Below are 23,171 nucleotides of genomic sequence, written 5' to 3'. Positions count from 1 at the left end.
ATTTCTTCTTCATAAAATAGATTTATTAGTTCTAAGTAAGAATCCGTGGAGTTCACCCTCTGAAAACGTGCCAATTTTTTGTTCACGGTGTTGAAACCCCGGGAGTATTTTGCGTTGAGGCGCATTGATCTCTGGTGTGCGCGTAGTGCCATTAGGTCGGGAGTGGTGTGATTTTGGTCACATGAGCCAATCAGGTAGCCGCTTTCTCCTCACCATAACAACCAGATATCAAAAATGGCGACTACAACATCGGAGAGCGAAGACGAGCGAATGGAGAAAAAAGTTAAAAAGAGAGCGCAGAAAGTGGGAAATAAACGATGCTACATGCATCTTTTTTCCGTGAAGAATGAGGACGTCTTGGACTTTTCAACGGTGGAACACGTACAGAACCTGCTTAAAAAAGTGGCTTTGTCTTCACGGCGCTAACAAGGATCTTGCAGGAATATACAAACATTGCGTGGATATGGATTTTGAAAATATTCCTGGTGACGCTGGATTCCACACTACATGCTACCGGCGTTTTACTGATAAACAGAAATTGTTAAAGGCTGAGAAAAAATTTGCACGTGCAGGGGGAGAGCCATCTGCAGCCGCGAGCCATTCTGACCCCCTGCGAGTACTAGCGAAGTTGCAGAAGCGTCTGAAACTCCCAGAAAAAAACTTCGTTCCCGTTCAGGTTTGCCCATCGCTTCTGCTGGCCCTGTCCTTCCAGCCATCTGCATCATTTGTAAAAAAGTGTCAAAGTATGCTCGTTTGGGATCGGAAGGCAAACGGCAGCGGGATCATCTCGCCAAAGCAGGGACATTGTCGGCAGGTATGTGCCTCACACACACGCGCCCATTTTTATTTACAATATGACCAATATTTATTAATGGACTGAAAATAATTTGTTGTTAAGTTAATTTTTAAGGCTATAGTTTAGTAAAAATGCGAGCTGCTGAATGATTTATCGAGTGAATCCAGCAGTTGTTACCAAACTCGCGTTAGCTGTGCCCCTCACAGTCATAAATCACAGCTACACCCCCCCTCTTCTCACCCCCAACCCTCTCTTACCAACCTCAACAAACCCTTTACTTTTAAATCTGTGATGCGTATATACTGTGAAAAGCGGTGATATGACAATAATACTTATTATAATTTTTTTTTTGTGTAAAGGCCGGTTGCTGCAGGCAGCAGAGATGAAGAAAGACTCTTCAATCCTTTTACATATCAAAGACAAAGACTGTGTTGCAACGGAGGTGCGATACCATAAATCCTGTTACTGTGATTACACCAGGTTCCTAACCAAGCCAACAGAAACTGCAACGAGGGATGAAGAAATGTGAGTTATTACATTGCACTATTCCATTGACACTTGGCTAAAAGTACACATTTCAAAGGTAAAGCATTGGTCAACAACATGTCACTTGTATTCTGCTTGCCTTTAGCCAAAGCATTGAAAGTGTTGCTCTTTGCACATCCTAAATTTATGTGTGTGGGGGTGGGACTGTGTGCGTGTGTGTGTTTCAGGCAACCCTATGCTGAGAGCTACAAACTCTTTTGCGAACAAGTGATCCGTCAAAGGATTATTGTTGACAAAGAAGTGTTCAGAATGGACAAGCTAAGAAGGTTGTTCGTGAACACCGTGAGGAACCATGAGGATCTAGATGCTTCAGACTACAGGTAATTTATGAATCTTCATACTAAAAAACATTTTTTTATATTTAGTCTCTAAAAAAGGCTTTGAGAGAATGTTTAATTTTGTTCTCTTTGGTGTATTTGTGTGAATGAGAAATATAAGTGCAAGAGTGAATGTGGGTGTGTGTGATGTTAATATGTGTGTCTTGTGCTCATCTTTTCCTTTAACTTTGTTTCAGGCAGGATATGCTGAAAAGACAACTGAAGCGTGATTTCCCCCAGTTGGTTTTTCACACCCCTTTCAAGCGCAACGTGTCTGAAATGGTTTTTTTGGAGACATTATCAACAACAGACAAACTTTTAGACAGGATACCTCAGTCATCAGGTACATCAGCTACCGAATCTACTGAGGTAAGCCAAGAAAGTGATACTGAACAAATGGCTAGCTCATCATCTGGTTGGAAAACCACAGAACAAACAAGGACACTTTACAGTGCAGGGCTGATATTGAGGACCATTCTAAGCAAATCACCCGGACTGAAATGCCCATGGCCTCCCACAGCAGAAGATTTAAATGTATGTGAAGCAAAAGCTGTTGTGCCTGTTGAACTGTACAATCTAATTTCCTGGATTATTGGTGCAACAGAAGAACCAACACTAGCCGGTTATGTTGATATTCCTGATGATGTGAATCTAAAAGTTATCTCTCTATGTCAAGAAATTGTGTATCTTGAATCTAAAGGTCGAAAGCAGACACCTAAATCATTGTGTCTTGGTCTAACTGTTCGCCATCTAACAGGATCATCAAATGTTCTCTCACTACTGAATAAATTAGGACATTGTTCTTCATGGGACACAGTTGTGAGTCTAGACACGAGCCTTGCTCAGCTCAGCTTTTACAATGTAGAGACAAAATACCAAAGGGATTTGCACAGCAGGCACCTACTATACTGGTGTGTGATAACATTGATTTTGGGTAGGAGACACTTTCAGGTCATGGAACTACTCACCATACAAATGGCATTATGCTGCAAAGTTCTGTGGCTGAAATTGTATCAAGAACAGACAGACAACCACTACAGAAGGCAGTTAAATCATTCAAACCACCCCTAGCTACCCTACAGAACATTACCAACAGTCTAAAAGGCATGGGCCACAGAACTTGAGCCTGCATGGTACTTTTGCAGTCGATGCAGAAACTTATAGGTTGAACACAGTGTCTGCTGCCAAAACTGAACTGGCATATGCTTTAGTTAAGTACATGGATGCTGAAGCATGCACAGTGCCAAGTTGGACAGGTTTTCACACAATGCTCCAAAGTGCCACTCTGCCAAAGTCAGCGCTGCACTATCTTCCAGTCATTGAGTCTTCACCTACAGAGATGTCAACAGTTAACACCATTTTGAAGCGAAGTGTTGAAGTTGCTGATCAGCTAGCGCTGGATCATGCAGTGGTAGTCTTTGACCAAGCCATATATGCCAAAGCTCAGCAAATCCGCTGGAAGGATCAGCAATTGACAAAGCGGCTTGTAATTACAGTAGACTTGGTGAGTTTCATACTTGCATGTCCTTCCTAGGCATCATAGGAAAAATGTTTTGTGATGCAGGACTCCAGGACATTCTCATTGAGTCCCAAGTTGTTGCCCCTGGATCCATCAATGGTGTGATCAGTGGTCATCAATATAACCGCAGCATAAGGGCACACAAACTCATGTATGAGAGTCTGCAACGTGCCCGTTTCAGTGCATTCCTCGTCTCTTTGACACCAGAGGAGAGTGATGACTGCATGGCTGTCATCAGACAAATCAAAGACACATTCCCAGTAAGAACTGTGGATGTTTTGCATACAAATGAGAAATTTGATCATTTGTGTTCCAAGTATGCAGCCTCTTTGGAAAAAAGAACAAAGGAAAACCCAACGTTTGCGTTCTGGAGTTCGTACATTGAAATGGTACAACTACTCCTTCTTTTTGTGAGAGCACCACGAGAATCAGACTGGCAGCTTCACCTCTCAACAGTGCGCCTGATGATGACATGGTATTTTGCATATGATCGTGTTAACTATGCAAGATATTTGCCTCCTTACTGGCTGGAAATGGTCAATTTGCCATTCACACATCCTGCTTGTCACAAAGACCTCAGTGTAAAAGGTCAGTGGACGGTTCAACGTCAAAGTTCCCATGGATTTGCCTCCATTGCTTGTGACCAAGCAATTGAGCAAACATGCAACAGAGATTCCAAGACAAAGGGTGGCTGGACAGGAATAACGCAGAATCGGGCTGCAGTGTCTCGCTGGATATTGTCACAACATGAAAGAGCTGCCATAGCTAGACAATGCGAGGCAATGGCCGGTAAATTATCAGAAACACGCAGGCGAAAAGATCTAGACCACACACGGATTGTTGCCGATGAAAAAGCTGTTACTAGAATAACTTCCACCAGGCCCGGAGTGACTAATCGGGAGCTTCTGGACGATTCCAGAAGGGCCGGCCGGCCAGATGGGCCGGTCCGGGTTTTATTAAAAAAATAAATAAATAAATACACTGTTATAATTTTTTGTTTGGTATTTATTTATGACAGTGTCACTGAGTATAACTTACATTCTGTTACCGCTGTCCCTGTGGGCCGTCGTAAAAAAAAAAAAAACAGTATTATTTTTTTTCCAGACTCATCCTCACGTGTGCAGACGAAAAATACAGCATGCAGCTCCGCCCCCTAATTGTAGTCTGTATTGAGCCAAATCAGCTGCTATCTCGGTGCTCGGATGGATAAAAAGAGCAAGGGTGGCACTGAAAAATAAGAATTAAAAAGAGAAAAGCACTCGTGAAAGAATCGGCAAAATGCGCGAAAATAGCTAATTTTTTTCATGCAACGACCTTGCTGCCTCAAACTACAGAGGATTACAACGAAAGTGGTATGGCCAGATGGCGTATAAAATGCAAATTGCACCATGTGATACGACAATATGTAATTGTGGAAACTTTGGCTTCTTGTAGCACCTCACAAGGGATATGTAGCAGCAAGCATTAGCCATAATGAACACACCACAGGTGCAGAGCTGGAAGGTAGGATTGCCATATCGTTCAGCGAGTGAACATTAGAATTAATGTAATCATTTACGTGGCGTTTTTAAAGTGGAAATGGAAAATGGATAATAGCATCATTAGAAGTTGTTACAATGTGCAATACGTATTCTTTATTTTTCATAATGTTATGTTGCTATGTTTTATCTGTAAGCACTCATTTTGTTAATATTTGATGTTGCAGAAAAGGTCTTATTTATTCATTTATTTTAGGGCTGTCAAAATTATCGCGTTAACGGGCGGTAATTAATTTTTTAAATGAATCACGTTAAAATATTTGACGCAATTAACGCACATGCCCTGCTCAGACAGATTTAAATGACAGTACAATGACATGCCCACTTGTTAATTGTGTTTTATGGAGTTTTGCCGCCCTCCGCTGGCGCTTGGGTGCGACTGATTTTATAGGCTTCAGCACCCATGAGCATTGTGTAAGTAATTATTGACATCAACAATGGCGGGCTACTAGTTTATTTTTTGATTGAAAATTTTACAAATTTTATTAAAACGAAAACATTAAGAGGGGTTTTAATATAAAATTTCTATAACTTGTACTTACATTTATCTTTTAAGAACTACAAGTCTTTCTATCCATGGATCGCTTTAACAGAATGTTAATAATGTTAATGCCATCTTGTTGATTTATTGTTATAATAAGCAAATACAGTCCTTATGTACCGTATGTTGAATGTATATATCTGTGTGTCGTATCTTTCCATTCCAATAACAATTTACAGAAAAATATGGCATATTTTATAGATGGTTTGAATTGCGAATAATTACATTTAATTTTTAAGCTGTAATTAACTCGATCAAAAATTTTAATCGTTTGACAGCCCTAATTTATTTTTCGAATGTATCATTTAATATAGTTTTTTGAAAAATCCATTTTTAAATTTGTTCAAAATATGTTGTGTTGCACTTGTTAAAATAAAGCCACCTTGTTAAACAACCATTACCTGCACTGAATTGGAATTAGAGGTTAGATTTTGTGCCCGAAACCGACCAGACCCGAATGTCGGGTCTGGTCGGGCCCACATTTTAAGCATTCACGTTCGGGTCGGGTCGGGTCGCCATGCTGGACTAATAAATTATTTAAAAAAATAAAATTAAATTTAAAAAAAATAAATACATTTTTTTTTTTAAATGGAGAGCAGGCTCTCTGTATTGCGCTTTTGCTTGTGCGTGTGCACGAACGCCGTGGCGCCGGCCGCTTTTTCTTCTTGTCCTCCCGCTGTACCGTTTGCGCACGGCCAAGGCGCCGCCCTCATTTTCATTTTCTCCCTCTCTGCACCGAGTGTACACAACTCATCCTCTTGGTACTTTTCCAATATGGAGCAGAAAGAAGCTAAAAACAAACTGAAGACGGGGGAATGGAAGAGGCAAGAATGCACCGGTAGGAGTGAGGTGTGGAAAGAATTTCATTTGATCGTGGAAGATGCAACAAAAAACTGTGTCGGCTTCGTCAAATGTAACAAGTGCGGCACATTGCACTCGTACGACAGCAAAAAGACTGGCACTTCGACGCTGAGCAGGCATCTTAAAAGCTGTGCGGGCAAAAAAGAAACTGCTCAAACATCTTTATTATCCTTTGTTTCGAGGGCCGCACCTCTTCGAGTAAAGCAGAACATAACGGAGAAGTGCGTTCGTTGTGTGAATGCTTTGATAATTCTCAAAAAAATATGTAGATTATTTAAACATTAAGAAAACTTGCGTTTTTTTCTGCCAACTCGAAGAAATGAAAATGAATTGCTGCTGCTGCGTCATTTCCGCGTCACTCAAAAAAAAAAAATTAAAAAAATTAAAAATTAAATTAAATTAAAAAAATTTTTTTTTTTAATCGGGTTTTTCGGGCTCGGGCCTGCAAATCTAGTTAAGTGATCGAGCTCGGGCCGGGTTGGGCCTCAATACCAGCGGGCCGTGTCGGGTAGGGCTGGATTTTTTAGGCCCGAACTAGGCTCTAATTGGAATACACAGAATTACAGTACACGGCTTTAGAGAACACTGAACTTAACACGTGTATGCATAATGACATAATTTTAAATGAGTGGGCCGGTCTGAGGCATGAAATTCCAGGGCCGAAAATGAGTCCCACTCCGGCCCTGATTTCCACTATTGATTTCATGCTGAACCCATTTGACTTGCACCAAGATTCCATTGTGAGCCTTAGCTCAGGGACAGTAGCTGCTGGAGAGGTATAGAAGGACTTGCTTGTGGCTCAAGAAAGGGAGGAAGAAGCTGTCAAGGTCTTTATTGATGAAAGACTAATAAAAAAGTCTGTCGACATTTTTGCCCCCATCACGGCTCAAAAACTGAAAACCTTCAGTGACCAGGCAAAAACAAAGAAGAAATCTGCAGCAGGCAAAGATGTGATTCTGCGTGCAGACAAGAAATTGTTCTCCAGGCTACTCATTATTGATCAAAGTAGAAAAGTAGACCTGAGGGAAATTCTGCCCTACTCCTTGGGAACTGTTTCCTATCCTTTAGCCAGTACTGACTGTGAAGGATCACTAGCTAAAACAGACAAATCCGCTCTCTTGAATTTATTGGAGAGAAAAGACAAAGACTGCCTAGTTGAGCAAGTTCCATCTGAATGAGCTATTCTCTTTGATGGCATGGCAGTCATTCAAGCCATGCATTCAAGACCAGCTACATTTGGAGAGTTTGCTGACAACTTACTACAGTATATGGTCAAGTTGGCTATGCAGCACAAGTGTACCTGAATAGATTTTGTCATTGACCAGTATCCAGAAATTAGCATTAAAAACCTTGAGCGCTCAAGTAGAGCTAGGGGTGATACTGTACATCAGACACAAATCATATACAAACGGGATCAGAAGGCACCAACACAATGGAAAAAAATTTCTATCAGATGGAAATTTTAAAGCAGCATTGGCAGAATTCCTCTTTGTAACATGGCGAGATGCTGACCTCACTGTTTTAGGCAGGGACCTCAGCTTGTACATAGCACAACTGTGTTTCTGTGTTACTGTAAAGCAAGGTTCACAAACTGTCAGCGCTGTTCCAGAATTGACATGTGACCATGAGGAATTTGATACAAGGGTGTTTTTACATGCACAACATGCTGCACAAAAACACAAAATTGTAGTCATCAAAAGCCCCGATACTGATGTTGCAGTGGTTGCTTTGAGTCTACAGAGAGATTTAAATTGCAGCTTGTATTTTTTCACTGGAATAGGCAATAGATCCAGGATCATTGATGTGTCTAAGATGTCCGCAGCTCTTGGCCCCAGTGTTTGTTCTGCCCTCATTGGCATTCATACTTTCACAGGTTGTGACTCGACCAGTGCCTTTCATGGCAAGGGCAAAACAAAGACATTTTCTCTTGCTTGTCAGCAAGAAGAATACCTGACTGCGTTTACAGATCTGGGTAGTAGTTTTAACCTTGACCAGTCTACATTTGAGGCATTGAGCAAATATGTGTGCCATCTTTATGGCCTGTCAACTGCCAAAAATGTCAACGATGCAAGATACAAGGCATTCTGTATGGCATCATCAGCTTTGCCAGAACTGTCCATTCCTCCAACAAGTGATGCTCTCTTACAACACAGCAAAAGGGCAAACTACCAAGCAGCAGTAATGCGACATTCTCTGACTGGTATGATGTGTGCCCCTTCACCAATTGGCAATGGATGGGACATGGAGGATGGTGAATTAACAGTAAAATGGATGACTAGAAATCCTGCCCCAGATAGTGTGCTACAGGTAGTCCACTGTGGTTGCAAGATAAGTAAATGTGAGACTGAAAGATGCTCATGCTTGTCTGCAAAAATGTCTTGTACAGATTTATGCCACTGCCAGAACTGTGAAAATATTTCAAAGGAAACAGAGGCACATGGGATGATGACACTGATGATAGTGATATTGATGAGTAATCACCCACCATGTAAAATCTGTCCTGTTTTGTTTCATTATCAACATGTTACTCTCCATTTTAACACTTTTATCACTTTTTAACACTTCTTTGCCTTTGTTCAATTTGACTGCCAAAAAAGAAGTGCCATGGTGTTATTGTGAATGCACATTTGATATATGTATGTATGTGTATATATATATATTTTTTTTTTTTTTTTTGGGGGGGGGGGTGTAAATGACATGCTGTGACATAATCTGACACTTTAATAAATACTCTTTGTTACAAATATCTGCGTTTTTAATGCATCTATTTTCATCCAGTCCATTTTGCCTTGTTCCTTTTCTGAGGTGCATGGTAGTATTTTCAGCCATTTTTTTGCCAATATGTGCTGCTTCTTGTGTACCTTTATTACATAGTAGGTTGTGAATTGTTTTAATATATAAAACAGAAGCTTTTAGATAAATGTAACATATGTGCTTCATGTGCTGGTGTCACCTCTAGTTGAAGTGATTCTTTTTTTTTTTTGCACAGATTTGCTACATTTAATGATCTAAATTCACATATCAGTATACTAAACCACCAATACTTGTTTCTGATGTTAGGTATATGTATGTATGACATTTGGGAAATATTTTGTGTTGCCCAATTTAATGTAAGACATTTTACAACCAGAAATGGCAGCACCAGATTTTCGTTTTTTGTTATTTCCCTATATAAATATATTCTTGGCTTTTGACAAAATTGGTGCAGGAAAACGTTGGGTGAACTTTTAACCCAAAGTTCAGAAGGGTTTTATCTATCAAAAAATTCATTGAACAAGTAGTGCCCAGACAGTGGAAGGAAATTCATTTTCTAGGCACTTTTTCAGGGTCCACCCCAAGGCCTATCTTGGTTTTCCCGGGGTTCTGTCAAATTTTCCTCCCCATTAGAAATTGCAACTTTGTGTTAAAAATAGCCGCGAATTCAGCGATTACAAAGTAAACACTACGAACTTTCTTTAAATAAAGGACTACTTACATTTTATCATGAATGGGCATGTAAAAAGTTCTCCTCATACACATAAGCAACATTGTCCAGCTGCTTCCCCGGCGAGCTCTCCTGTCCGTAGTAGCAGGGGAACGAGCTGCAAATTGCTCTCCGCCGGGCTGTTTGCCGATCGACGAAAACAATCGACAACCCAGTTGTCATGTGAAATGGTCCGGGCTAGTTTTGTGTGATTTTCCGTTTCTAAGACTTTGAAACATCACTCGGTTCGGGTTAGCGTGTCGGCTAGCTGTCACGCCTCTTGGTTTGTTTGCATTCTCCGAAGCCGGGGAAGGGAAATGACAGAAGCCCGATTTAGGTGGCATAAAATTTCGTTCGGAAGGTGCGACAGTAAAGGTGAAGTCGACAGTTTTGATCATTGTGGAGTCATTTTGCTATGTCGTTGGGAACACATGAATTTTTATTATTTCATATTCTATTTAGTACAAGACTTATTTGTCATGACCATGCCATTTATTTAGCTATTGGGGAAAAATACTTGGATAAAAAGAATATCCTGTAAAAATATTGGAGTAGAGAGACGGAAACAATGACATTTTGTGGCTCTCTTCGTCACGTTTTCCTCGTTCGGAATAATTCCCCCTCAAAGAGCTGACTGGTCCTTCTCAAGCCATTTATTTAGCTATTGGGGAAAAATACTTGGGTAAAAAGAATATCCTGTAAAAATATTGGAGTAGAGAGACTGAAACAATGACATTTTGCAGCTCTCTTGGTCGCATTTTCCTCTTTATGAATAATTCCCCCTCAATGGGCTGCATACTGAATTAGATTAAACCATTCTCCCGCTGACGTCATCCACCTGTTGGGGACGCTAGAGCCCCATAATGGTAGGCGTGGCTAACCGGCAGATTAAAAGACTAATTTCTCGTCATCTGCGCTTTGTTAAATTGTTGTATATAGTCGATTCGTCTCAAAATATGATTCTAATTCACATAATAATCCTATTTAAGACTTTTTTTCTCCTGTCGTATGCACTTTAAGGTTTGACGACTTTCTCATCAAGCATAACTATTGTGGCGAGCGATGTGGGGAAGAGTGACAGGAGATGATCTTTTTCTTAACACGCTTCATTGAACACAGTGCAGAACATATACCATTTGCAGCCACCACTGACAGTCATGGTTGCACAACTTCCCATCATGCATTTGGGCGGAACAGTTAAGTCACTACAGTATCATTTAGTGAAAGCACAACAAAAATAATATTCCTATCTCTCTCCAAAAAAAAAAAAAAAATGTTCACAAAAAAAAAAAAAAAGCGCTCAATGCAAAGAGAACTGGCATTCCCAATCAAACTAGCTATGCGAAATACACATAAAACTTACTCAGACTTTGGTCAAACTCTATTCAAACATTTCATTTAGCTCAACAAATACACTAGATGGCAATATTTAGTCACAATATACAAACCATCAGAGGTCTCATACCATGTGAAGTCAACACTCAAATGAATGTAAGGTACAATGAACACTGAAACAACAGCATCAGTCGAGGGGCAAAACGCACTCGTTGGCTAGATCTCTAATTCAAAACTCACCATTGACACCTTGTGGTGTATTTCAATCACTACCTTACGTAGTTAAAGACACTGTGGAAGAACAGCAGGGAGCCCATGTGACGTCCCGCTCGGCGACGTCAACAATGGCGAGCTATTAGTTTATCTTTTGATAAATTTTTTTTACAAATTTTATTAAAAGGAAAACATTAAGAGGGGTTTTAATATAAAATTACTATAACTTGTATTCACATTTATCTTTTAAGTTAAGTCTTTCTTTCTGTGGATCCCTTAAACCAGGGGTCCCCAAACTTTTTCCTGTGAAGGCCACATAACTTTTCCCTTCTCTGATGAGGGGGCGGGGTCAGTTTGTAACAGAAAAAGTGTGACGATTGCAGGAGTGCCTAAATGTAAAAATTTCTTGTTCTTCAGAAAGCCAAAATCAAATAACCCTTTCTGGATTCTTCACGGAACAAAAGTAAAGAAAATAAAAATAACAATATAATATAATATAATAATAATAAATAATAATAACACTATTAATTAAATAGATAATAACCAAATAACCCTCTCTGAGTTCTTCACAGAAAAATGCCAGGAAATAAATAACACTAATGAGGAAAAAAAAAAAAAATTCAAAATGCTCTCCGGCAGGGGTCGCGTTAACCGAATATTTTCCGTCGTTGACCGGTTTTTAAAAACGGTGACGGAAAAAACTGAAGTCTGTCCGTCATTTTGACAGGTTGCAATTCACACCCCAGATCACAGGGTGGCAAGTGAGCATATTAATTGGCTATTGTCTCTCTTAATGCATGACGTCGTTGGCTAGTCTGTCAGAATATAGACCCTACTCACCTACGTCACAAAATGGGCGTGTCGCTGTTTCCGGCCGCCATATTGTACCTATTTTTTAGACCTATTCTCATTGTTTTCAATTAGTCGAGCAAGTTATAGAGCAATTCATGGAAGCCCCGGTGTTATCTGACGCTGTAAACTCAATGGATGCGTTGCATAAAAGGCGTTACGTGGAAAAGCTTCAGTTTATCCATTCGCCAGATCCGTATTTGATGCCTAAATCAATGTTTTTCGACCCGCTGGCTTCGCCTGACATCTGCTATCCTGATATTTACAACTATCTTGTCCACACAAAATCAGCCTATTCTCACGAAAGTTTAAAAAACTTTAAGAGCTTGGAGGCTTATAAATGCTACGTTGCTGGTTGGGTGACACAGGTCCTCGTACACGAAAATTCGGCAGGACTCTTGTGCTCGGAAGGTGAGTTACGAAATTTTCAATTCAAAATGTTTTGTTGTTGCTAACATCCACTATCAAGTCTAATGTATTTCATATCATTTGTCAATGGAGCTAGGGCTTTTAATGTTTATATGGTTTAGCGATAGCTCTCTCACTCATCTCAGACAAGATGGATATATACATTCAACATACGGTACATAAGGACTGTATTTGTTTATTATAACAATAAATCAACAAGATGGCATTAACATTATTAACATTCTGTTAAAGTGATTCATGGATAGAAAGACTTGTAGTTCTTAAAAGATGAATATTAGTACAAGTTATAGAAATGTTATATTAAAACGCCTCTTAATGTTTTCGTTTTAATAAAATTTGTAAAATTTTCAATCAAAAAATAAACTAGTAGCCCTATTCTGTCCTCAATGTGTGTGAGTACACAAATTGACAGATAGCGAACATAAGTTCCAAAAAGAAATCAGACGGTGTGGCAAAGTTGCATGGGCTTTACTGAAGTCATCTCTTTTTGACAGGAGCACGTTTCTTGTATTTTTGTAAAACTGAAAATAACAAGGCAATGTGTCAATAACTTGCATAAATCACAAAATAACATAAAATGTACACACACGTGTCCATTTGAGCAGTAGCACTAGCCAATTAGCTCACAAGCATCTAACAATGTAACTGCATTTCACCATATATGTGAACAAATTCAAATACACATCATCAATAACTATCTAATGCTCATGAATATAAACAAAGGAGGAATATAACTCACAAGCGATGCATGTATTAGACACAAACAGTGTGATGGGGCTATGAGAACTGCCACTGAATACTGGATGCGGACGTTAGCTGGTCTGAAGAGCACTGTCTATTAGGCTACGTTCATACTACAGGTCTTAATGCACGAATCCGATTTTTTCGTGTTTTTCCGACTCGAGTGACGCATTAACTTGACGGTCTGAACGTGAAGTCGCATAGAACGGGACCATTTCAAATCCGATCTGGGTCACTTTCGTATGTGGTCTAAATCCGATCTGGGCCACATTTTTCCAGACTGTTGCGGCGGTCTGTACTGTCCAGTCCCGCAAATCGGATTTCATGCAGCAATTACGTCATCAAATAGCGAGAGAGTCGTTACCGTAGCGATGCACCTGTGCGTTATTAGCGCCTAGCTTGCAGTGAACACGGCTTTCGGGGAAGGGCTGGGCTTCACAACAGTCATAAAAAATAAAAATGGGTTGAGGATAAGCCTGAGAATGCTCAGTTTTCTCTGTTACAAGTGAGCAATATTTCAACATTGCTTACACGGCCGAGAGAGAGTCGAGGCAAACTGCCCATATGTGTGTGACGTGCACGGACAGTGCGTGCATGCTATCGATCCATATAAACTTTGAATATAAGCCTAAACGGGGATTATTTATGTCTGTTATTTGTGTCCTCCTTTTGAAAAGCGAAACATGATATCCCTGGAATGACGGATGACGTGTGTCATTTGTTTTGATGCTTCTGCGCATGCGGGTCTTCTTGCTTAGCGCGTGTCGGACTGCGAATTAGTGCGCATGCGTAATACTTGAACGGTCTCAATGGATAAAAGCAGTCTGAACGGGCACGCCAAAAAAACGGATATGACAAAAAATCGGATTCGTGCATTAAGACCTGTAGTATGAACGTAGCCTTAGTGTGAGTTCGCGTCGACATATAATCACGTCAGAAAAGCGCGCCGAAACCCAAATAATCAGCTGCACTGAATCGCCAGCAGAGGGCGACATTACGCCACATAACATATGCAAGTCACACCCAAGTGCCAGCAGAGGGCGGAAAAACTCCATAAAACACAATTAACAAGTTGGCCTTTCACTGTACTGACATTTAAATCTGTCTGAGCGGGCCTAGTGCGTTAATTGCGTCAAATATTTTAACGTGATTAATTTAAAAAATTAATTAACGCCCGTTAACGCGATAATTTTGACAGCCCTAATATATATATATATATATATATATATATATATATATATATATATATATATATATATATATATATATATATATATATGGTTTTGTTTTATATATATATATATTTTTTATACTGCTTACTTTTGTACACTACCTTTGTTCACTACTTTCGTTCATTTAAAAAAAAAAATTTTAATATATGAAGCCCTTCAATTATTATCCAATTCACATAAATCATACATTAAACTTTTCAGAAACGTAAGGAGCAGAAAAGTTGTGTACAGAATGTGCCAAAAACCTATGGTTCCCCCAAAATTTCCTGTTCATTTCTAATGGCATGCCATTGCCATGTACATCATTCCATTCATTTCAAATGGCCATATTTGGGTAGTTGTGATTTTTTATCAAAACTTTACAAAACCATTACAGCCTATTGCCCTTTAACTGGCAGCAGCGCCCAAGTTAAGTCCATGCCATTGACAGCCATGTACGTCCGAGCCATTGACGGCCATGTCAATGACGGCCATTTACGTATATCGACTCTATTGATGCCAATGTACTTGGATTCCATTGACGCATACAGTATGTAAGTCGACGCAAGTGACTGCTAGATACGTCGAAAGATGAGGAGGAAATGACCCGATATCAACAGGAAGTGACCCTGAAATGTCCCCAAATCAACAATAAGTGACCTGAAATCAGCAGGACGTTACTCCAAAGTGTTTACCTGCAAAAGCAAAGCTACCACCGTAATTTCTTCAGAAATTGCATTTTTTTAGTTTATGAACGAAATTCAGGCAGAATCATTTTGATTAAACTTTATGAAAGTATATCGTGGGAGTGGTTCGTGAACGTCTGGTTATAATCACATCAGAGCAACAAAATACTGCAAAGGCAAATTTGCAGTCAAGCATCTTTTGTTATTGACGGAAGCTTAGAACTACATAGATTTTATACATCCAACAATAAAATGAGCAAAGTGAACAGTATAATTCACATGAAATAGTTTACACAAACAGATGCCTCAATTGTTTACTTTGGGTTAGAGCAGGGGTGTCCAAACTTTTTCCAAAGGGGGCCAGATATGGCGTGGTAAAAATGTGGGGGGCCGACCTTGGCTGACGTCCTTTACGTAGAACAATATATTTAAGCAAATTTTAGCAAGGCATTCTGTGTGTCACATTTGCTTTATTATTTCTTTTTAATTAATTATTTCAACAATCTCGTTCTCTTTCGACTCTCGGGCTCTTGCAATATACTGCTGCTGTAAGATTAAACTAGCTTCAATTTGCTTCAATTTCTCGCTACGTATCTTCCCTGTAATCTTGTCGTACATGTCAGCGTGTCTTGTTTGGTAATATCGCCACACATTGAACTCTTTAAAAACAGCGACTGTCTCTGCAAATGACGCAGACACAATTGTTGCGTATTTTAGTGAAGAAATAGTCCAATTTCCACCTATCCATGATGCGTCGGCCGTCACAGTCAACTTTCTTTTTTTTGTTGATTGTCGCCATTTTAGAAAATTGGGAGTAAAGGGTAACACGGGGTAATGTTGCTTGGGGTACTGCTTCTTTTTAGTGGGTAAATGAGGAGCAGCATTTAGTGTGTAAGCTACTTTATATGCTGGTAGCAGTACTGCTGACCAATTTATTAAGTCTGTGTGTGGGCCAGACGTTATTGATTTTATGACAGAGGCTGGGGGCCAGATAAAATTTGACCACGGGCCGCATTTGGCCCCCGGGCCGGACTTTGGACATGTCTGAGTTAGAGTATTGGCAGACAACCTGCTTTCCCGTGCACGTTAGCGCGATTTTGTAATCTTTGAGGGTATCGCCCTCATCGAACAGTAATATCGGTATGTATAGATTGAAAAGAGACTTCAACAAATAAGAGATAAAAATTCTAATAGAAAATTTAATGTACCGGTATATTGTTTTAAGTTAATGGAAACACAACCATAATAACAAAACAATGATAAAATTAAATTAAAAGCAGGATAATTGTAAATTAGAGCAAGACAGAAGAGATGATGACCATGGTAGGTTTAAAAAAAAAAAAAAAAAATTTTTTTTTTTTTTTTTTAAAGTAAAAAGGTGTTTTGAGTCTAGATTTGAAAAGTGAGAGGGTATATATATATATATATATATATATATATATACAATACAAAAATCGGGGGCTCAGGAGGTCCAGAGCTTTGGGGCTACGAGACTAAATGCTCTAAAACTTGGACGAAAAGAAGCGGACTCAGGTGCAGAATTCAGGCTTTTATTAACATAACTGGCCAGAAGCAGGAACAAACTGAAGGTTCTCCAGAAGGAGGAAATAACGGGCTATGAAACAAAATGAGACGAGAAACAAGAGAACCAGGCAAAATACACTGGAGTAGAGAACGACAACAAAGGACTTAGCATGACACATAAAATAAACACACTTACTACTTACAATAACTGTGGCTATGAATGCTGGCTGTAACAGCAACAAAGGGTGAAGAGACTTGTGTACATGGGCCTTAACTGTTTGTTCCCAAATATTTGTAAGTCACACAAATTACATTTTGTCCACATACTGTATGTAACAAAAATGGCTGTAATTTCAAACCCTGAAAAATACTACTAATTACTTCAATTTAGGGAATATCTGGGTCAGGCTAATTTGCCTTATACACACATGCACACAAATATATATGTAAACATTATACATAACATATTTACATACATACAAACATACAGTACAGGCCAAAAGTTTGGACACACCTCATTCAATGCGACACAAATGAAGGTCCCAACCCCAGTGATAAAGCAATACATTCCACCAATTGACCCTGAACAGACATACCTGTGAAATCAAAAAACATTTTAGGTGACTCTTTCTCGAAGCGCATCAAGAGAATGGCAAGAGTGTGCAAAAAAGTGATCAGAGCAAAGAATGGCTCCTTTAAAGATACTAGAATATTATACGTTTTAGTTATTTCACCTTTGTTTGCTAATTACATAATTCCACACGTGTTCATTCATATTTTTATTACCTTCAGTGAGGATTTAAAATGTTAATAGTCATGAAAATAAAGTGCACGAATGAGAAGTTGTGTCCAAACTTTTGGCCTGTATTGTATATGTGTAAAGCCAGAGTTATGGTCCCGCATTGCGGTGACGGCGCAGCGACTACGGCGTCATTTGGCATTCGATAGTTCTGCGGTGACGGAACTCATTGTTCTGTAATTCACCTCCAAGCCACTAGAGGGGTGGGGCGTCATGTTTGTACGGTTATGGGACATGCTTGTTGACTTCCACTTGTCTAGTTTAACGGAGAAAAAAAAAACAATGCAAGATGGATCGCTTGAATGTGGATATTCAGCTCATCAACATTGAATAAATGTTGATCATACAAATCATGAGGCGCAGGCGACGCAGAAGACGGTTTCGAGGCGGTCTGTCCAACTTTTGATGCCGCATAGAGAGTTGTAGCCTCGGATGGAAACCAGCTAGCTGTAGCAGCTAGCTTCAAACTGGCGTTGAGCACTGCATCCAGCGTTTTGTCCGAGGTCTGCAAAGCCCTCTGGTCTGATTTGTTTGCCGTGTCCTACAACCAGTCAGTGGGAAGCCATGGCAGATGGCGTCGAGCACTGCATCCAGTGTTTTGTCCGAGGTCTGCAATGCCCTCTGGTCCGATTTGTTTGCCGTGTCCTACAACCAGTCAGTGGGAAGCCATGGCAGATTTCTTGCGTCTATGCAACTTCCCAAACTGCGTTGGGAGCCTTGATTTTAACGTTATCATAAAAAAGCACAAAGGCACTCTCAATCAGTGATGATGTATCGTGTGTGAACTGTCTGTTATTGAAAATTAAAGATCAAAACAACTCTTTTGACAACAAACCTGTGCTTTATTCTTCATATACTTGAAGTGTGACACGTAAATAAGTCACAGACTCACAGCAAACATATGAACACAATAAATGATGAAGTACACCAACCAAAAATACGACATAAAGTGATAAAAAGTTGGCAGTTTTTGGCCAACTGGGTCACCGCTTCGTGTGGCCACTCGATTCCGAACACACACGTCTCGGTGGTTCTTCCTTTTTTTTTTTTTTTTTTTTTTTTTTCAATCGCCGACCTTGCCATTTGGCATTCACAATAATGTCTTGACGAGACTTGCTCTTCGATGATACTCCCGTCGGCTTGGTCCATTTTTGCGTGTAGAAAATAACGTTTGATTCTATTCTACAATGGCGGTGATTTCGCGCTGAACCGGAAACAACAGTCTGAGCGGACCAATCACAGTCCGTTTCTGCCACGTCATACGCGTCTACGCGACGCGAAGGTTAGAAAATTCGAGAGGAGCACGTCAGGCTACGGCGCAGGGTCGTAACTCGGGTCTTCCTTGACGGCGCAGGTCTGACGCGGAAGTATAACTCGACCTTTAATGTTGGTGCGCTGGCAGCCGAAGCTGCGAGCCCGGGCTTTTGGCTTGGCGGTCGGCGCATCCACCTGCCATGGAGGACCAGTCGTGCAGCGTGGGTACGAGTCCTGACCTGGACGAGGGGGACAGATTGCGTCGTGCGGCGCGGTTCAATGCAAACACCGGTTACATTAGTGCCATGACCCAGATCGGCAGTGAAAATTTCAGGGGGTGAGTGTAACGGGTACACGCGGGTCCGTAGTGTGCGGTGCGTGGAAACCTCCCTTCCTATGCCTTCATGTGGGTGCGCTGGCAGCTAAATCTGTTAACCCAGGTTTATGGCTTAGCGGTCAGCGCACTCGCTTGCCATGCAGAACGCGTTGTGCGTGCAGGTTAGAGTCCTGATCTGGATGAGAGGGATCGGATCGCGGCGCGGATCCATGCAACACCAGTTACATAGGTGTGTGTTGGGCGGGATGTATGTATGCTCTATATCAGTGGTCTCAAACCGGTCCTCAAAGGGCCGCAGGGGGTACTGGATTTCATTCCAACCAAACGAGACAAATACCTTTTCACCAATCTGGTTTCTTACAAGTGTAATCAGTTGATTGCAATCAGGTGCTGCTTATGTTAGTAGAAACCTCATTGGTTGAACTGTTTGTGCTGGATCTGTTGGAACAAAAACCAGGACCCACTGCGGCCCTTTGTGGAGTCGGTTTGAGACCGCTGCTCTATATAATTATCTTCTTGACTTCCTTCACTTTCTAATTATTACTCTCTTAGTCACCTTGCAAGTAGAGGTTTCTCCCCTGTCACCCTCTTTGTTCCTCTGCTCTGACTCCCAAATGTTAGGGCCTCAGCACCTCCTTCCTGAGCCGTAACTCAGGTGAGTGGAGTTTGCTTGATTACAGGTCGAACGTCTGATGGGTGGAGCGGCCAGCTGACAGCATTCATCATCAGGCAGCTTAAAAGCCCAGCAAACGTGCCACCACATCGCCCGATCAACTTGTCTGGTTTTCTCGTCGGTTGTTCTCGCACTCCCACTATATACTGTACCTTGATTTTGACACCCGGCTTATGACATTCTCTCTCGCCTCCAGGACTTGATCAGCGTGCCCCTCGTCGGATACCTCCACTTACCAGTGAACAGTTAAACCAAAAACCGCCTGTTACCCACATTGACATCTACATCTCACGATACACCACTGTTTTGCAAGCCAAGTGCTTAGGGTCCGAATTTCCAGCTTCAACGTGTTCTGCTAAGTCTAACATGTCCGTTATTAAATCCCGAGAAAGCTCATTCAGAACCTTAGCAATCACTGCCATGTTGGGAAGGAAGGAGCACTAGCTTGACTTCAGAGCCATGTACTTGACTCGCTCAACTCAAATCCTGCCTAGTTCACGCCCGCCCACCGAGTTTGACGAGCCAATGACAGATATAATAGAATTATTTAATGCTGTACAAGGGGAACGAGTGCAAGAATGAAACAAATAAATATTGAAATAAATAAAAATTGAAATAAAAAAATAAATATTCAAATGAATATTGGAATAAATAAATAAAAATGGAAATAAATGTTGAAATAATTAAATATGAATTGTAATAAATAAAAAGTGAAATAATTATAATTGTAATCACAAAAAAAAATCTAATAAATACAAATCGAAATATATAAGTAAAAAATTAAATAACTTAATACTGAAATAAAAAGATATACATTGAAATGAATAAATATTGAATTAAATATTGAAATGGAAGCATTTCAATGAAACACTTAATAATTTATTTAATTGTGTATTTTTTTATTAAATTTTTGCATACCTGGTCTTCACTAGTGACAAGCCGCTCGATGTTGGCCGGTTTGTCCGCCGAGAATGACCCATTTTCATTCCCCTGCTGTGTCCTCGGCGACGAGCACTCCTGCGGGACTGCTTGCCAGTGCTGCAGCAGGGGAATGATGAACTGTTACAGTCCGCTGAAAGTTGCTTGCCGCCGGAGGCTTGCCGATAGGTTACGGCGATCACTCCGTGGTGTGTGACATGCGTCGGGGTGGTTTTGTGTGATTTTTCGTATTCGAAAGGCACGGAAGGGACTTGGGAGAGCCGCTCGGTTCAGGTTAGCATGTTACATAGCTCCCACGCTCCCTGTTTTGTTGACGCTCTTCCCTCCGTCTCAGAGTCCAACAGGGAAATGACAAGAGCCGGACTAACTCTGGTGGTATAACATATCATTCGAGAGGTTTATGAAGTCGGCAGTTTTTACCATTATGCAGTAATTTAGCCCTGTCGTACTGAATAAATGCATTTTTAAAATTCCATATTCAATTTAGCAAGACTTATTTGTAATTACCATACAATTTACATAGCAATCAGAGGGAAAATACTTAAATACAAAGAATATCCTGTAAAAGTATTGGAAAGATAAAAATGGCATTTTGTGTTGGGCAGTCTGATCTAGTCATTTGTCACCTTACCCTCATTCTGAATCTTCCTCCTCCTCCAAATATGACTCATAGTTGGCTGTATGTCACATACGTCCTCCGATTCGACAATATCCTTCTGAAAATCCACGCTTGAACTAGAATCGCTGAAAAACGTTTCCTCCTCCATTGGGCTCAATGCTAAATGCACTGAAATCGCTCATTTTCTAACGTCATCACCAGTGTTGTCAGTAACGCGTTACTGAAATCTAATTACTTTCTTTCAGTAACGAGCAATCTAACACGTTCATTTTTCCAAGCTGATTAGTTTCCTCAGTGCCTGTGCGTTACTATTTTGTTGTTGCTTGTTACGAGTACCCCTGGAGGTCAGGGGCCCCGAGCGTAACATAAGACGGCAGGTGTGCAAGGAGGAGGCAGTGACAAGTCAAAATTGCAAATAAAAAGTTTATTTAACAGAACAAAAGGCAATGGACACAGAGCACACAAACATTTACCTAACCCCCTGCACTATGCAGCAAACACCAAATAAAAGTTCCAAAAACCCCAACTAAACCTAGAACCCAAAACAACCCCCAAACTAAATCACTACTGTGGCAGGCACCTAGTGTACCCCAAAATACATGGGTGGTGTTGCCGCTCTATCTAATGGACTAATACAGAGAGTTAGTAGTGATGTTACGCTCAAAGCAGACGCTCGAGACAAGTGTCGAGCGCTCGCGGCAGAAGTATCACGAATCAGTCGTCCCGATGTCTCGCTGGATCCGGTGGAACAGCTCGTGACGTCACGCTCGAAGCAGACGCCCGACAAGTGTCGAGTGCTCGCGGCAACAAGTATTCCGATACGTTGTACTGATGTCTCGCTTCATTCAGTGGAAAAACACCTGGACGCGGAAGCAAAGCGTTGTGATGTCACACGCGTGTCGGCCGTGACCGTGGACGTGTCACTCAGGTAGCGAGGGGTCGAGTCAGTCAATTTGGTTCAGTCAAACTCACAATGCTTATTAAAAGGGGATATATCCCTCAAAATGTTGTGGGTTGTGAGGAGAGCTTTTGCGCGCAGTACGTCATATTGAGAACCAGGGAGAGTAAAGTGAAATTAGATCAGATTACACATTAGATTAATTTGCAAATTCACATAGTATAGGCATTCATTGACACACTATACACTGATTTATATAATATGCACACACACACGCACCCCTCCAAAGACAAAAGAGATCATTAATAAACAAGTGGCAGAAAGCAAACTTCACAAACAAAATCAAAGTCAAAACTTAACAGGCTTCATAAACCAAGACAACCAAATTGAGAGCTGCCACCGCCTCTCCTGAACCAAGCAAACAATTCAACTTATATAGTGGCAGGATGAACAGATGATTGGATGATTAACTAATGAGGAAGTGGTTCCAGCTGTGGAGGCCTTCTGAGATCACACAGGTGGAAACTACTGCAAAGGAAAAATACAGGTGAAAAGCAACATAAACCAGTATAAAGTGAAAGGGAAAACATACATACCTGAACAAAAAGATAAATTACTCTCCATCCGTAACATTGCCTCATACTGTATGTAGAATGAAGAATACTGTAGTCATGTTCGAAGAGCATTTAAACAGAAAATACTGCTCTTGAGTTTGAGAGTGACATCACATCTCACATTTTCTCATCGGAAAAAAACAGGTCACATGCATTACCATGCTGTGTGCGCGCCGTCTGCCACGGCCGTCAACAACATAGCCTGATTACCTATCAGGATGCTAACAGTAAAGGAGCCGGAGAGATACAACAAACGGCTGCATTTGCTCACTGGAGATACAGCCATTACTTCACATATCTGTCCAGTAAAGATGACAAAAATATCTCCGTGCGTTGCAAACTCTGCACTGGCTCAAAAAGAGTGTCGACCGCTAAAAACTCGACACCCAATTCAACAAGGAAGCGCCTGAAATTACAGCATAACGCGAAAAAACTCGAAACAAAGCCGACAGATGACAAGACAGCCAGC

At 40.7% G+C, this 23,171-nt stretch overlaps 1 protein-coding gene across 1 annotated transcript; it reads left to right on the top strand.

Annotated features, from left to right (window-relative positions):
* The first annotated feature begins 234 nt into the window (after positions 1–234).
* Positions 235–22,122, top strand: LOC130928664 (uncharacterized). Its single transcript, XM_057855383.1, has 6 exons — positions 235–381; positions 677–814; positions 1,170–1,321; positions 1,510–1,662; positions 1,857–2,520; positions 21,829–22,122. The coding sequence occupies exons 1-6, from the start codon at positions 235–237 to the stop codon at positions 22,120–22,122; spliced, it is 1,548 nt and encodes a 515-aa protein (XP_057711366.1).
* The last annotated feature ends 1,049 nt before the right edge of the window (positions 22,123–23,171 follow it).

Source organism: Corythoichthys intestinalis, chromosome 13 (assembly GCF_030265065.1).
Source record: "Corythoichthys intestinalis isolate RoL2023-P3 chromosome 13, ASM3026506v1, whole genome shotgun sequence".
NCBI lineage: Eukaryota > Metazoa > Chordata > Actinopteri > Syngnathiformes > Syngnathidae > Corythoichthys > Corythoichthys intestinalis.
Note: the sequence above shows the minus strand (reverse complement) of the source record. Positions and strands in the feature narration are given on the sequence as shown.

Bases quoted from the DNA above. Each gene is read 5' to 3' on its own strand.
- LOC130928664 (XM_057855383.1), top strand. From the start codon at position 235: ATGGCGACTACAACATCGGAGAGCGAAGACGAGCGAATGGAGAAAAAA. The intron at 382-676 runs GTACAGAACCTG...GTTCCCGTTCAG, and splicing joins ACTTTTCAACGGTGGAACAC to GTTTGCCCATCGCTTCTGCT. The intron at 1,663-1,856 runs GTAATTTATGAA...ACTTTGTTTCAG, and splicing joins CTAGATGCTTCAGACTACAG to GCAGGATATGCTGAAAAGAC.